At 44.7% G+C, this 14551-nt stretch overlaps 1 protein-coding gene across 1 annotated transcript; it reads right to left on the minus strand.

Moving 5' to 3' along the window:
- Positions 1-5641: 5641 nt before the first annotated feature.
- LOC116595069 (vomeromodulin-like) lies at positions 5642-13271 on the minus strand. The gene is made up of 10 exons (XM_032350954.1): positions 13237-13271; positions 12256-12346; positions 11867-11924; positions 11113-11183; positions 10591-10737; positions 9407-9529; positions 9014-9081; positions 8304-8334; positions 6665-6725; positions 5642-5913 (listed from the first exon to the last, which is right to left on the minus strand). Exons 6-10 carry the CDS (start codon positions 9527-9529, stop codon positions 5642-5644), a joined length of 555 nt encoding a protein of 184 aa, XP_032206845.1. The 5' UTR covers positions 10591-10737; positions 11113-11183; positions 11867-11924; positions 12256-12346; positions 13237-13271.
- Positions 13272-14551: the final 1280 nt, after the last annotated feature.

The following is a 14551-nucleotide window of genomic DNA, read 5'->3' on the forward strand; positions in this document are numbered from 1 at the left end:
ATATCTTTTTCCATTCCTTTACTTTAAGCTTATTTATGTCTTTGGTTCTTTTTTTTTTTTTTTTTAAGATTTTATTTATTTATTTGACAGAGATTACAAGTAGGCAGAGAGGCAGGCAGAGAGGGGGGAAGCAGGCTCCCTGCTGAGTAGAGAGCCCGATGTGGGGTTTGATCCCAGGAACCTGAGATCATGACCTGAGCTGAAGGCAGAGGCCCGACCCACTGGGCCACCCAGGCGGCCCATGTCTTTGGTTCTAAAAGTGAATTTCTCCTCTTGATTGTGCCCATTTCTCAGATTTTCCTTGTTTTTGATGACCTTGACAGTTTTTTATTTTTTCAAGATTTTATTTGTCAGAGCACAAGCGGGGCGGCGGGGTGAGTTGCCGGCAGAGCAAGTAGAGGGAGAAGCAGGCAGGGATCATGACCTGAGCGGAAGGCAGCAGAAGGCAGACACTTAACACTGAGCCTCCCAGGCATCCCGACCTTGACAGTTTTGAGGAGAACTGGTCAGATACTTTCTAGAGTGCCCCTCAATTGGATTTTGTCACTTGTTTTTCTCATGATCAGACTGCAGTTACGTGTTTAGGGGAGGAAGACTACAGAAATAAAGTACCATTCTCATCACGTCATAAGGGTACATATGTAATACTATTTATCACTATTCATATTACCCTTGATTACCTGGCTTGAGGTAGTGTTTGTCAGTTTTCTTGATTGTAAAGTTGCTTTCGCCCCCTTTCCATACTGTGCTCCTGGGAGAAAGGTCACTGTGCCGCTGAGACTTAGCAGTGGGAAGTTATGCTCCATGTCCATGAAGTTGAAGTAGCTATGTTAATCAGGCTTTTTCTGCCCAGGGGCTGTGTCTGTTCTCCCCTCACTTACCTGCTGAATAATTTGTTTATATCAGTATAGACTGCTGGATATTTATTTTATACTTGGGTTATAATTCAGTACCACTCTGTTTATTCTGTTGGTCCTGTTGTTTTCAGCTTTTGCAGCCCTTTCACTTGGTTCTTTAACTTTGACATACTTCCATCATTGTGGTTTCCTTGAGTAGTTTCTTACTTTCAGCAATTAATAAGATGCTTCAGGGTCATCTTTTATATATTTTCTCTAGTCCTAGAATTAGCCATTTCTCCAAGGGGTCCTGATTACTTTTGTAGAGAATGATATTAGAAACCAACATCTGGGTGGTTTGTTGTTACTGTGGGTTAGAAGGCTTTTGTTTTTTCTTTTTTAAGATTTTATTTACTTTAGAGAGAGGGAGCGAGTGAGCAGGGAGAGGAATAGAGGAAGAGGGTGAGGGCAGACTTTCTGCTGAGCAGGGAGCTGCTGTGGTGCTCGATCCCACAACCCTGAGATCACGCCCTGAGATCATGACCTGAGCTGAAACCAAGAGTTGGACACTCAACCGACTGAATCACCCAGGTGCCCTGGAAGGTGCTTTTTTTTTAAAGATTTTATTTATTTGACAGAGATCACAAGTAGGCAAAGAGGCAGGTAGAGAGAGAGGAGGAAGCAGGCTCCCCGCGGAGCAGAGAGCCTGACGTGGGGCTCGATCCCAGGACCCTGGGATCATGACCTGAGTCGAAGGCAGAGGCTTTAACCTACTGAGCCACCCAGGCACCCCGAAGGTTTTTGCTTCGATTTTTAATTTTTTATTGCCCTCTCAGCTCTCCTAGAGCTGAGCCTGCTGATTTTTAAAGTTCCAGTTGTTAAGCTCCTCTGATGGTAAGAACTCATGAAATTCAGCCCTTCTGCTTTTCAAAGCCAAATGTAACGGGGGTTTGTCTTCCCAGTCTTCCTGTGTGGGTTCCCTGTGCCTGGGATGCCTGGTGTGAGGGTCTGTTTTTCTCCCCTCGCAGCACTCGGTACCTGCAGCATTGCTCCCTCCCATGGACAACCCTGCGGTTCCATTTAGCTCCCCACCATTTCTCTTTCCTTCTTGCCCTCCTCAGTGTGGCCTCTTCTCTACATTTCCCTGTGGAGAGTCTTTTCTGCCAGTCTTCAGGTAATTTTCTGGCTTATTTACACTGATGGGTGCTATCTAGTTGTATCTGTGGGATGAGGTGAGGGCAGGGTCCTCCTACTCTGCCATCTTCCCTGGAAGTCTCTTTTGTTTAGTCCCTGTTTAGAAGTCTCTGTTTGTTTAGAAGTCTCTGTTTCAAATGGAGGCGAGGCATTTAGTATATTCACAATTTTGTGCAACCACCACCTCTATCTAGTTCTGAAATATTTCTGTCATTCCAGAAGAAAACTCCATACCCATTAAGCAGTTAGGCTCCTTAGCTATTCCCTACCTTCCTGGTAATTACCATTCTGTTTCTATGGATTTACCTGTTTTAAATATTTCATATATCTTGAGTCCTACAATATATGATGTTTTGTGCTTGGCTTTGTTCACTGAGCATAATCTTTTCAAGGTTGATCGTCTTGTAGCAATGTATCAATACCTCATTCCTTTTTATGGCTGAAGAGTATTTCTTCGTGTGTGCATGCATCTGCGTGTGTGCATGTATGTGTACATACCACATGTGTTCATCCATCCATTTATAGATGAACATTTGAACATCTTAAATGTTAACTTGTTCAGATGTTTTGGCTGTTGTGAACAGTTCTGCTACAAATAATCATGTACAGTGTTTGTTTGAATGCCTGTTTTCAGTTCTTGTGGGCATATACCTAGGAGTGGAATTACTGGGTCATGTGTAAATTTTGTGTTTCAACCTTCTGAGGGACAGCCAATCTGTTTTCCACAGAGACTGGACCATTTTTACCTTCCCACTAGCAATGCATGAGGGTTCCAATTTCTCCATATGCTCACAGTGATGGAAAGGTTTTTAAGTAGGAGCATGTGTTTTATTGAGAGCACTCTGGCTGCCAGGTAGAGACTAGATGGTAGGTGGGAAGGGCAGAAGCAGGGGGACCAGTTGCCCTGGTAAGTGATGATGATGACTTGGACTGGCATGGTGAGAGAGAAGCAAACAGATGGGCGAGGTGTTCTTGAGGTGGAATCAAAAGGACTTGGTCTGTTGGTGAAGAAAGGAATCAAGAATGATTCTATGTCTGGCTAGGGAACCTGAGTGAATTGTATTGCCATTTACTGAGCTGGAATTGACTATGGGAGGTATGGCCTGGGGAGAAATTAAGACCTAAGTTTGGACAAGAGGCTGAAGGTAATAGTGTGATTTGGCCTTTATTTTATAGGGTGCTGCCCCTTGCTGTGAGGCAGGCCCAGTATCTGGCTCTTCTTCCCCTACCTGGTAGGGGAAGAATTCAGAACAATCTGAATTCTTTTGGTTCCAGAACAGACATTGGGCACAAGGCATAGAGTCTTTGCCTGATGTAGAGATCATAGTTGTGTTTCTCAGTATCCCTGTTGCATACTTTTCTGGGGCTTTTTGTATATATTGGTCTCCTGATTGCTTGGCTTAGCTTTCCTCCTCTGGCCACTTGGCATGTTCTGTAATTCCTAAGCTGGAACCCAGATCATTTGGTAGCCTATTCATCGAATTGCCAGGCTCTCCTGTGCTCTTTTCCAACCAGCTTTTAGCATTTGGACTCTGCCCCTCATTGTTTAGGAGGAGGTTGGATTCTATCCCCTGTGTGATTTTCATGTTGGGCTAAGGGGCAAAAAAGAAAGCACTTGGAGGGCACCTGGGTAGCTCAGTGGGTTAAGCCTCTGCCTTTGGCTCAGGTCATGATCTCAGGGTGCTGGGATCGAGCCCCGCATCAGGCTCTCTGCTCAGCCGGGAACCTGTTTCCCCCTGCTTCTCTTTGCCTGCCTGTCTGACTTCTTGTGATCTCTGTCAAATAAATAAATAAAATCTTGGGGGGAAAAAAAAAAAGAAAAAAAAAAGAAAGCACTTGGAATTGGAGAGGAAAGGAAAGAGGGGTAGAAAAGTCTTTTTTTTTTTTTTAAGATTTTATTTATTTGTTTGACAGAGAGAGCGCACTAATAGGGGGAGCGGCAGGCAGCGGGAGTAAGGGAGAAACAGGCTCCTTGCTGAGTGGGGAGTCTGATGTGGCTCAAACCCAAGACCCTGGTATCCTGACATATGCTAAAGGTAGAAGCTTAACAGCTGAGCCACCCAGGTGCCCTGAAAAGTCTTAATCATTGTCAAGATTGTCCCGCAGTGCACAAGATAAATTAACCCTGGGTTTGTTGCCTCATCATTCATACTATTAATTTTTATGTTCCTAATAAATAGTGCTTTTACTAGTCATAAACACAAGACGAAATTCCTGTTTCTATGAATTGAAGACAAAGGAGTCTTTTTTTTTTGCATGAAAACAGGTTAATTATTAAAGAAGTGATTACAGAATGCCAAAAATTGCTGGATTCTTGCTTTTGTTGCACTTGTTAATTCAAGATAATGTTGGTGAGATTCCGAAGAATAGTTGGCATGTTCAGAACACTATTCTACTTGGCTTTTTAATGATAAGGATGTCCTTGACTCAATATTTCTTAGAGAAGTTTTAGAATGCTTTCATTCTGGAAAATTCTCTGGCATCAGGTATGCTGGGTTTAGTTTGCTGCCTGAAGATCGTTCTGTGAGGAGATGAAAGACAACTAATTATACTCAAATACATAAGCTGACTATAGGCATGGACTGAGCTAGCCAGTGCAGTCTATTCCCCCGCCCACAGTGCTTGCTTCAAGGAAGGAACAAGTCAGGTTAATGGGAGTCCCCGAGGTTATTTCTGGGTGATTGTTGTTTGAACTATTCCAGAAAGATATGGAGAGTGAAGCTGTCAGTAGGTAGAGACCTCCATGTACAGCCAAAGTACACCCCACCTAGAAACAGTAGAGCCAAGAGATGGATTCTGGTATCATCATTTAGGCTCTGATTCAGGCCACTGCTGAAGCTAGTCTCATCCCTGGATGTTCATTGCCTATAATTTTATTGTTGTTGCATAAGCCAGTTCTGGTTAGGCTATCATTTGTAGCTGGAACACAGTTGATGTTCATCTAATCCCATCCCTTGACTCCAGGCTGACTTCGGGAGGCTAACTGATACGTCCAAGGCCACTCAGCCATGGAGTACAGGTGCAGGTAAGAGCAGGAGGCAGAAAACCAACACTGAGGTAAATGCTGATTTACTCTGCTCTGTACTCTGGTAGTTGATTTGGCCACAGATCCAGGGAAATTTGGGAGTTAAGTAAAAACATGAATATACAACTTCTGAGATTTGAGCCAAAATGAAAGAAGTTATTTTCCCATTTGGGTTACATACTTGATAAGCATGTTTATCAAGAATGGAACATCTAAGGGTGATGGAGAGGCTGAACTTATTTGCTCTCTCGGATATCTTCTCTTGTTCCACCCTCATCATTTACTGTTTTCCTGGTGACAGATTTAAATAAAAATCCCATTCGTTTACCTGTTTCTTAGGAAGCAGGTTGTCTTTGAAATTTTCTCTGGTTTTAAGGTTAGATAGATAGGAAGAAGGAGGAAAATGAGAGTCAGGGCGGCAAAGAGTGAAAGGCTCTAGCATACAGAAGGTATTAGTGTGGATGAGTCAGGGATATGTGGTAGGAGTCTTTCCAAAGAAGGGACTGAGGCATAGCCAGAAAAGTATGAGAGTCCTCATGGGGATGGATAGATTATTTGCCTGCATATAACCAAGAGTGTCTCAGTTTTAGGACCTGTGACTAAAGGGACAGTAGGCAATGAATCCACCTAGGAAAGAGTGGGGAGTTTGGTTGGAGCTGATAAGGCATCCTGGAACAGACTGAGGCTGAGGCCCACTGGCCCCATTCGTATTCCTGTGAAGGTTGAAGTACAGAGTAGGCCTTAGTGCAAAAGGGAAATACTTATATTTCTCTCTTACCGATTTAAGTACTTCAACCTTGGCTTTGGTTAGAGGATTTGAGGTTATTCCTGGTGGCATATTCCACATACTTGTCATTTCTAAAATAAAGAAGAATTTTATGATATGAGTTGAAAAAAAACAATGATCTCGTTGGGTTATTTTAGCCACAATCAACCGGCAGGATCTCTGGTCAGTGTACAGCTCTAGGAGAACTTGTTCCCGTGCCCATTCAATGGACAGGTTTTAGACATAGACTCTCTTAATCTTCTGTGTGTGTATGGGTAGGTTTGCAAGGATCAGAAATGACCCTAGAAATAACTGGAAACCTGGTGGGTATTCTCTGTACAGAGAATCAGTATTAAGAGACATGTAAGCATGTCTGCCTTCACTAACTTAAGAAGACTAAAAGACCCTACTATTTTGGTGTTATTTGCAATATTTTGAACCCCTCTAGAGTTCATCACAAGTATGTACAGGTGGTATTCTGTACCATCATCTCTGGATGGTTGTGAAGTTCATGATCTCAGTCTCAAGTGTCTCAGACTCCAGCATCTCTGTGACTAGGTGATCCAGGTCCATGTTTCCTCTAAGTGGTATGATGATGTTGGTCCTGAAGACCCCCTAGTGGGCAAGATTTCATTAGGACCTATAGAAGAGGCATTTAGATTTAATTTTCATGTTCTGGCATCTCAAGATTCTGAAGTCCCTATCTGAAAACAAGAAGTGATTTTCAATCTGGATGGTGATTGATAGATACTGTGCTCAGTGCCATAGAACATTCTGTAGCGTGGTTTCACAGGCTTGTCCCTTATGACTCTTCTAAGTGTTTACATTACTAATTCCACATACCGGTAACGGCAGATAAAAATTTCTTCAGAACCATGGGCATTACATCTTGCACCTCATCCTCCTGGAAGAGATGGGAAGAGCATTTTTTCAGTATATCTTGGGTGCCTCTGACATGTGGGTTCAGTAGAAGTCTATTACTGAACAAGACTAGGTGGAGAGGTGGAACTCGGTCAATCCCTTGGGCCTCTTCTGCCTTAGGGGTTTTGCAAAGCCTTTCAGTAGGTTTTGATGCCTTAGGTGGCTCTTTGAACAAATGTTTATTGGGTTCCTATTATGTTCCAGACAGTGCTGTAGTCATAGTGGTGCAGCATATTCTCAAGACAGATACTGAATTCAGTATTGGAAAGGCCTGGTTGTTGCTGAGCCTGCCTCCTCTGTATCCCCTCCTAGGATCTCCAAGATTTGCTTCTCTCTGCTGACATTCTACTTAACTTTTCCCTCTTCAAAAGGCCTATGGTGTCATGATGCCTACTTTTGATGCATCCTGTTTCCTCTGCCTGGTACCCGCTTTGGGTACCAAAGAAGTAAACCGCTCCTCCTTCAAGGCTAAGTTCAGACCTCATCTCAGGGAACTCACTGTCTGCCTCCTAGTTGGTGGTCTCTACTCTGTCATCTTCATGCTAAATCGACAACTTTCTGCATAAATATTGTGTCTTCTGTCAGGTGGATAGTTATACAAAGTTAGGGACCATGCTTTCCACAGTCTTTCCCCTGCACAGAGCCTGGCATGTCTACACAGCTGCCCAGCAGTAAAGATGAGATGAAGGATCACTGGGCTTGCGACACTCCCAGAGTCTGTCTCTCAACGGACTCTTCTTTATCTCAGGGCTGACACAAGAACAGCACCGGTAGTCACCCATAGCCATAAGTTGTTCACTTCTGGGTGCCCAGTCTGTATGCCTCTAGTGTATGGCTACTAGACTCTTCAAGATTTACCTGATTCATTAATGATTTTAATTTGTCTCTGTCTTACCACTTAAACTTGAGAGTCACTCTCAGAGTCAGGGATCTCATCATTGTTGTATCCTAGAGCTGGGCACATAGTGGTGCTCACTAAACATTTGTTGAATAATGGCATGAACATGTGTAAGACCAAGTATCTTAAAGAGGGGTGTGGTTGGGGAGCCTCCTGTGAATTTCCTGGAGCCCACTCGCTGGGCCCTACCCTCACTTTCCCCATTTCCCCACTTCCCAGGCTCTTATCTGGTGATCCATGTGCTCATTCCATAGAACATGGGTTGAGAACCACTGATGGGAAGGGTGAGACCGTGGGAGGCTGGGTATATTTTTGAGCAGCGCCCATGAGCCCATGCAAGATTAGAATTTAGATTACCTTTTCATCCTTCCAATGGACCCTAGAACTTCCTTGTATATCAGAATTACCCAGGACACTAAAAAAGCATGGATTTAGGACTTCCTGGGGCCACTGACTGAATGTGGGACTCCAATAATGGGCTTTAGGAACTAGTTTTAAGAACTCTCCGGAGAGGGCTTAGGTTTGGAACCTATAGTGCTATTCCACATTGCATGTGTGATCTAGTCTGTGTGACCTTTTCCTTCCAGAGTCCCTGTGTCACTGAGCATCTGGTCCTAAAGTAATTTCTCACATATAGATATTTTGGAAATTGAATCCACTTACATCCTCAGGGGGTGTCACCGAGTGTTCAGAGCTGTCAGGAAACAGTACAAGGAAAAATTATTTTCACATAAAAAATATTAACCAATTCTAGAGTTTAGGTATTAAGTCACTTCTCAAAGCCACTTATAAGATGTCAGATCCAGAGGAGAAATGAATTTTAAGGTGAGTAAAGCTCCATTTTGATTTTCCTATAATTATGCGTGTGATTTCAGTTGTGTTCATTTTTTTTAAGTTTTTTTTTTTTTTAAGATTTTATTTATTTATTTGACAGTCAGAGACCACAAGTAGGCAGAGAGGCAGGCAGAGAGGGGGGAAGCAGGTTCCCTGCTGAGCAGAGAGCCCGATGTAGGGCTCGATCCCAGGACCCTAGGATCACAACCTGAGCCGAAGGTAGAGGCTTTAACCCACTGAGCCACCCAGGCGCCCTCAGTTGTGTTCTTTTTTTTTTTTTTTTTAAAGATTTTATTTATTTGACAAACAGAGATCACAAGTAGACGGAGAGGCAGGCAGAGAGAGAGAGAGAGAGAGAAGCAGGCTCCCTGCTGAGCAGAGAGGCTGATGCGGGACTCGATCCCAGGACCCTGAGATCATGACCTGAGCCGAAGGCAGCAGCTTAACCCACTGAGCCACCCAGGCGCCCCCTCAGTTGTGTTCTTGATAATTTGTTTCTACGCTGACAAATGACAGGATTTTGTAGTTACAGACAGTACCTCTTAACCTTGATGTCTGGTATCAGTTTGTCTTTCAAAATCTTGCAGTCATGGGAGAGGATCAAGGTCTGCATTCATACAAAACAAATGTGAGTTAAAAATAATATCTTGACCTGGCCAATCCGCAAACATATCCCATTGTGATAGGACCAGCAAGATCATAGGGAAGGACCAGAGCGGAAACTACCTGGTCTCAGGAGACAACCTATTTATCTCTTCTGCCCTGGTGGCTGAGCCCACCAGCCTCCCTTGTCTTAGGGACACCCACGCACTTGGGCCTGCAGGGATTTGATACTAGCTCCCCTTACTGTCCAGACCATTCTTCTTTCCATGTAACCTTCGTTCCTGTTAGTTCCTCCTCAGCTCAATCCTGATTCGTTACTCAGTACTTACCGTTTTCCCAGTAGCAAAACTCTCACCATCCTTTTCCACAGTGACCCAGTAGGTGGCTTGGATTTGGTTGCCTGACTGGAAGGAGTAGACTATTTTGGAGATGCTTGCAGCCAGGTTATTCATCTGTTGTAAAGAAGTCATCATTTAAAATATGGAGAGGAAGAAGGACTGCAGAATGTTGCCTAGTGAGATACTTGGGCATCACTCAGTTCATTTACTCAATATTTATTGGCCCTCTAGTACGAGTCGCTCACCTAGTGGGTCTAATTCCAGATATTTTCCTATAGGTCATTTCCTTTCTCAGAAGGACAGGAGGGCATTTAACATGTAAAATTTTGCTTTTCTGTTACCCTTCAAGCAACTTAAAAAACCATTTCTTTCTGTGCTCTTGTGACAGACAGCTCTGTACTTGATCATGTTGGGACACTGTTAAGGAAACCACGTACATTGCTGAAACTGAGCCGGGCCCATAGGAAGTACTCAGTGATGATCATATCCTTGTTATTACTGCCTCTTTTCTCACTTTCGGGGCCAGAAGCAAATGACTACCTCCCATGTGGATAAACCCATTCCCTAGTTCATACTGTGGCTGTGGGTCAATGACTTCTCTCGCTTTGGTTCTCTGTATAATGGGGATAAGAACCCCAACCTCCTAGTACTATTGTGAGAATGCGAGGACATTCATTATGTAAAGAAGGCACCTGGCTTTGTCCTTGGCAAAAAGCCGGCACTCAGAAAACCTTTGTTCTCCACGTCCCTGCTCTCTGCTCTCTGTCAGTGTTAACAAAGACCCATTTAGGGACGCCTGGGTGACTCAGTTGGTTAAGAGGCTGCCTTCGGCTCAGGTCATGATCCCAGCACCCTGGGATCGAGTCCCACATCGGGCTCCTTGCTTGGTGGGGAGCCTGCTTCTCCCTCTGCCTCTGCCTGCCACTCTGTCTGCCTGTGCTCGCTCGCTCTCTCTCCCTCTCTCTCTGTGACAAATAAATAAATAAAATCTTTAAAAAAAAAAAAGATCCATTTACATGATCATTAAGGGAAAATCTGCATCCCACAGCATTTCCTCATATTGATCTCTGGAGGAATGTTCTAGAACCCACTTCCTTTTTACCTTCTCTCAGGGTTTGACAGACTAGGCTTACAAAGAGGAGAATGGTGCCCAGAGCCATGTAGATGGTGCTTACCTTGACAGAGCTCTGCTTGGCACTTTGAGCAACAATTTCTTTGAGAAACTTAGAAGACAGGGTTAAGGAAATGTTGGCATTTTTAGGATCTGGTGGCAGGGGACCTCCAAGCACAGGGACTATACCACTGTTAAAGAGGGCTTTAGCCTAGAGAAAGAAAGGCAGAAAAATGCGTGTCATTATGTGTGACTAACAGTTCCAGCTGAGATTTCGAGGAGTGACGTGGCCCCCTGTGAGCACTGCAGTGGATGAGAATGAGGACAGCAGGAGACCTATCCAGCCTCCGTGTTAGGGGCCTGTGGGAACTTGTGGGGTTTGTGGAGACTGGAGAGTCGGAACCTCTTATAAAGGAGGAAGCACTGCTCTGATGTAGTCCATCTTGGGCCCCCCAGGCTTTTGATTGTCTAAGAGAAGCCACAGAACCTCACTGTTCAGGTGAATTCCCCTATTTAAGGGTTCTTTAAGTAGCATATATTTCATGAGTTCAGGGATGTCTCTGTTGTAAGCATAAAGAACACTTACACAGTAGGAGATAGAAAGACCTCGAATGGAAATCCTGGAGCTTTTAACTTCGTACTTGAACAAGCCAGTAGCTGCGGGTGAGAGGAAAGAGAGTATATAGAGTGACCCCTGCCACCCCCGGGCTCTTGGTGGCTCCGCCCTCCAGGTGGGGGATCATTGTGGACAACTCTTGCTTTCTTGCTCCCAGGCAGAAAGCTGGTACCCTACTGGCTTTTCCACATTTCTGGGAGGAGGCTTCAGGGAGGAAGACAACACAAGGGCTTGGCCCTATTCTTGTTGTGCCAAAACCTCAAGTGAGAGGAAAAGGCTTGTTGCCCAGGCCCCAGTTTCATCTACTCTGGGAATTGGGAAATGTTACCAGTTTCCTGCTTGGACTGTGTTGGCAGCCACTGTCCCATTTGGGGACATTGGAGGGAATTTTTGCTTCTCAGCTTCCCTGGAGTGAGGACTGGGAATGCTCCTTGCTCTAACTCTATACACATGTGCACTTTGCAAACCACTTGGCGGTAGGGTTAACAAAGAGACTTCTAAGGGTTTCTTTGCCCTGCTCTATCCTAGAGAATGAGTCACAGTGATTCAGAGAAGCCTGTAGGTTGCCACATTTTCTGCCACGAGGGTGCTGAGGTTGGAATGCTTGGAGGTACGTGGTATTGTAGCTCACAGCCCCAAACTCTCTGCTCTGTCATCTGGTGGGATCCCAGAGGGGCCCTCCATTGACCCATGAGCCTCAGCGAGGTCTGGAATTTGTACTCACAGTTCTTGCATTCGTTGAAATCACTAAACTCAATGTCACACGATTCCGATTCTTGAAACTGTGAAATCACCACCAGTTAGCCTTGCCAAGGAAGTGCAGCAGGCCTGTTCCCCTCAGCCCGGCTCCTCTCTCCCTCCTCCCCATCCTCCTTCCCTTCGTCCAGTCCTATTTCTTGGACTTCTTTTTGACAGAACTCATCCTCTCCCTCTCCTGGCCAGAGGCATTATCCTGTCCTGCTGCTGGGTCTTTGGGGCCAGAAGGACTGACTGATTATCTCCTTCTTGAGTCTCTCCCAGCATCAGGCTACATCCAAGGAAAGGGCTCCTCCCTGTCTTTCTCCCAGTGACCTAGCCCTCTGAGGTGGTGCTCTCCTCTTTCTTAGGACTTACATTTTCTTCCACAGCGACTGTCAACAATTGAGAAATGATGTTGTCCAGAGGCAGAGGCACAGGGACGGCCCCTGACAAAGTACCTGTGAGCCTGGGAAAAATGTGGAGAACCATGTGACTCTTGCATTTCTAGATTTTGCCCAGACATTGGGAAAAAACACATCTATGGATGAAATAGCTGCATGATGTCCTGCTTCCTAATTTGTACAAGCACCTGAATCCTTTTGTCTACAGTTTCAGTCATTAAGGAAGATGCAGCAATACCTGGGAAGACTGCCAATGCCTGACATCGGACCCAGCAATCCCATGCAGAGGGATTTATTCTTCAGATACCCATTGATAGTGAACAGACTTGTCTGGGACCTTACTAGTTGGAGTTGGATATAAAAGCTAATAACTGAAAAATACAACGCTTCTTTAATAAAGGACTGTTAAATTGCGTGCCCTTCATAATGGAATGCTAGGCCGTAAAAAATGAAGAAGCTATATATGGATGCAACAGATTCCAAGCTCTTTTTTTTTAAGTGAAACAATCCAGAGTCCAGAAAGGTGTATAAAATATCTGCCCCTTTTAGTGTGTGTACACATACACGCAGCTACACATATATAATATTGCTGAAAGCCAGCAGAAGAGACTAGATTCATTGGTTCTTTCCAAGAAGGATAATTAGCCAGTTGGCATCAATGGGAGGGAGGAAGACTTTTCACATGGCTTTTCGTATCTTTTGAATTTTGATCTAAGTAGATGTATTGCTTATGCAAAAGAACAAAATACAAGGAGTATGCCTAGCATAGTATAGGCAGAGTGAGAGAAGACGGTTTTCAAACAGTGGGCTGTTCCCAAACAGAGACCCCTCTCTGAGCCTCCATTTACAGATCATTCAAACCATTGGATTGGCCAAATTCATCTCTAAGGGTGGCATTAGTGAGGACATTCTGGCACACGCTGATCTAGAAAATGAGAAAAATGGTCTTACGTACGTATCCACTATCTGAAGAGACACTTTGTTGACCTTGATGTCCTTGTCCTGGACTTGGAGGTTGACACACTGGGTGTTGTTCGTGGAAAGACCAATTTTCAGGGTTACTTCCCCATGTACTTGAAATCCCAATATGCTGACTACAGGTCCTGCTAGGCTGTGGAGAGCAAGATGCAGGTGAAACCAGACCTGGCTCCAGGATGTCCCTCAGGCTATCCAATAGGCATTTGGGGAGTCAGCCTCGTGTGTTTGTCTAGATTAATTGAGAGAGGGAAAGTTTGGTGCTTTCCAGTGAGGATCCCTCAAGGTTGGCCTTCCTCCTCTACACAGGATTCAGAACTTGGCTCATGGGAGGTTGTTGGAACACAACCCAGATCCTCGCCATCGTGACTGGGGTCCTGTCGAATCCTGTGAGAAAACTCCAGGAGGTGGAGGAATAAACATGGGAGGATCTCTGGAGTGTTTTCACATCCTCCTTTAAGATAGATCTGATAAGTGTGGAGAATCCTTAACTTGCTCCTGTCATTTAAAGCTAAGAGATATTCTCATTTAAAGCTAAGAGATAATCATTGTTTTTCACTTGTCTCACTTGATTGCCTGCATGTAAATCACATCTCACATGTAGCCCGTGCCTTGCACAGAAATCTATATCCTGTTTGTAATCGGATCTTGTGGAAGGTATGAAAGAAGTGATCGTAAGAAATAAAGACGTCTACTGATCATCAGTCGGTAGTCCGTCCCCCCATCACATGGGCTCGATCACCAGGATCCCCACCTCGCAAAGGTGACAGGAGGCATTCAGTAAACACTGAGAAAGTCACTCTCCTCACCAGCCTTCAAGAAGTCTTTCTTTTGTTGGTGGCCCCAGGCCTGCTTGTAGCAAGATGCCCATTACAGGCTACACTTCTGTGCCCAGCATCCCCAGCTGTCTATTGCGTAGGTGACAGCATAAGAAAAACCCACCATTTACCAGAGCCAGGTCTCATTAACGCCGGATGTTCTGGAGAAGACAAATGGTTCTCCTGATACTGCTAACTGTACTAGTTACAAATGTGGGTTCTGGAGACACAATGCCTAGGTTCAAACTCTGTCAGCTGTGTGACTTTGAGCAAGGTTTGTAACTGATTTTGGTAGTCTAAACTGGTTCCCTAGTCCAGAAACAGGACTGCTTTTCTGACGAGGTCGTCAGAAGAGTTCAGGGAGTTCAGAGTGCCAGCCAGTGCCTGGCTGGAGCTTACTCAGTTTTTAGTGCTGTGTGTGTTAGTCCAAGAAGCCTTCTCCCGAGTGTGGATTACCTTTCCCTCTCATGTTTTCTT

Source organism: Mustela erminea, chromosome 7 (assembly GCF_009829155.1).
Source record: "Mustela erminea isolate mMusErm1 chromosome 7, mMusErm1.Pri, whole genome shotgun sequence".
NCBI classification, from domain to species: domain Eukaryota; kingdom Metazoa; phylum Chordata; class Mammalia; order Carnivora; family Mustelidae; genus Mustela; species Mustela erminea.

Excerpts from the sequence above, each read along its gene's own strand:
- LOC116595069 (XM_032350954.1), bottom strand. The coding sequence starts at position 9,529 with ATGAATAACCTGGCTGCAAGCATCTCCAAAATAGTCTACTCCTTCCAG. Across the intron at positions 9,082-9,406 it reads GTTTTGCTACTGGGAAAACG|ACCTTGATCCTCTCCCATGA; the intron begins GTAAGTACTGAG and ends GTATGAATGCAG. Across the intron at positions 6,726-8,303 it reads CGGTGACACCCCCTGAGGAT|GAGGATGAGGTGCAAGATGT; the intron begins GTAAGTGGATTC and ends CATCTCTTCCAG.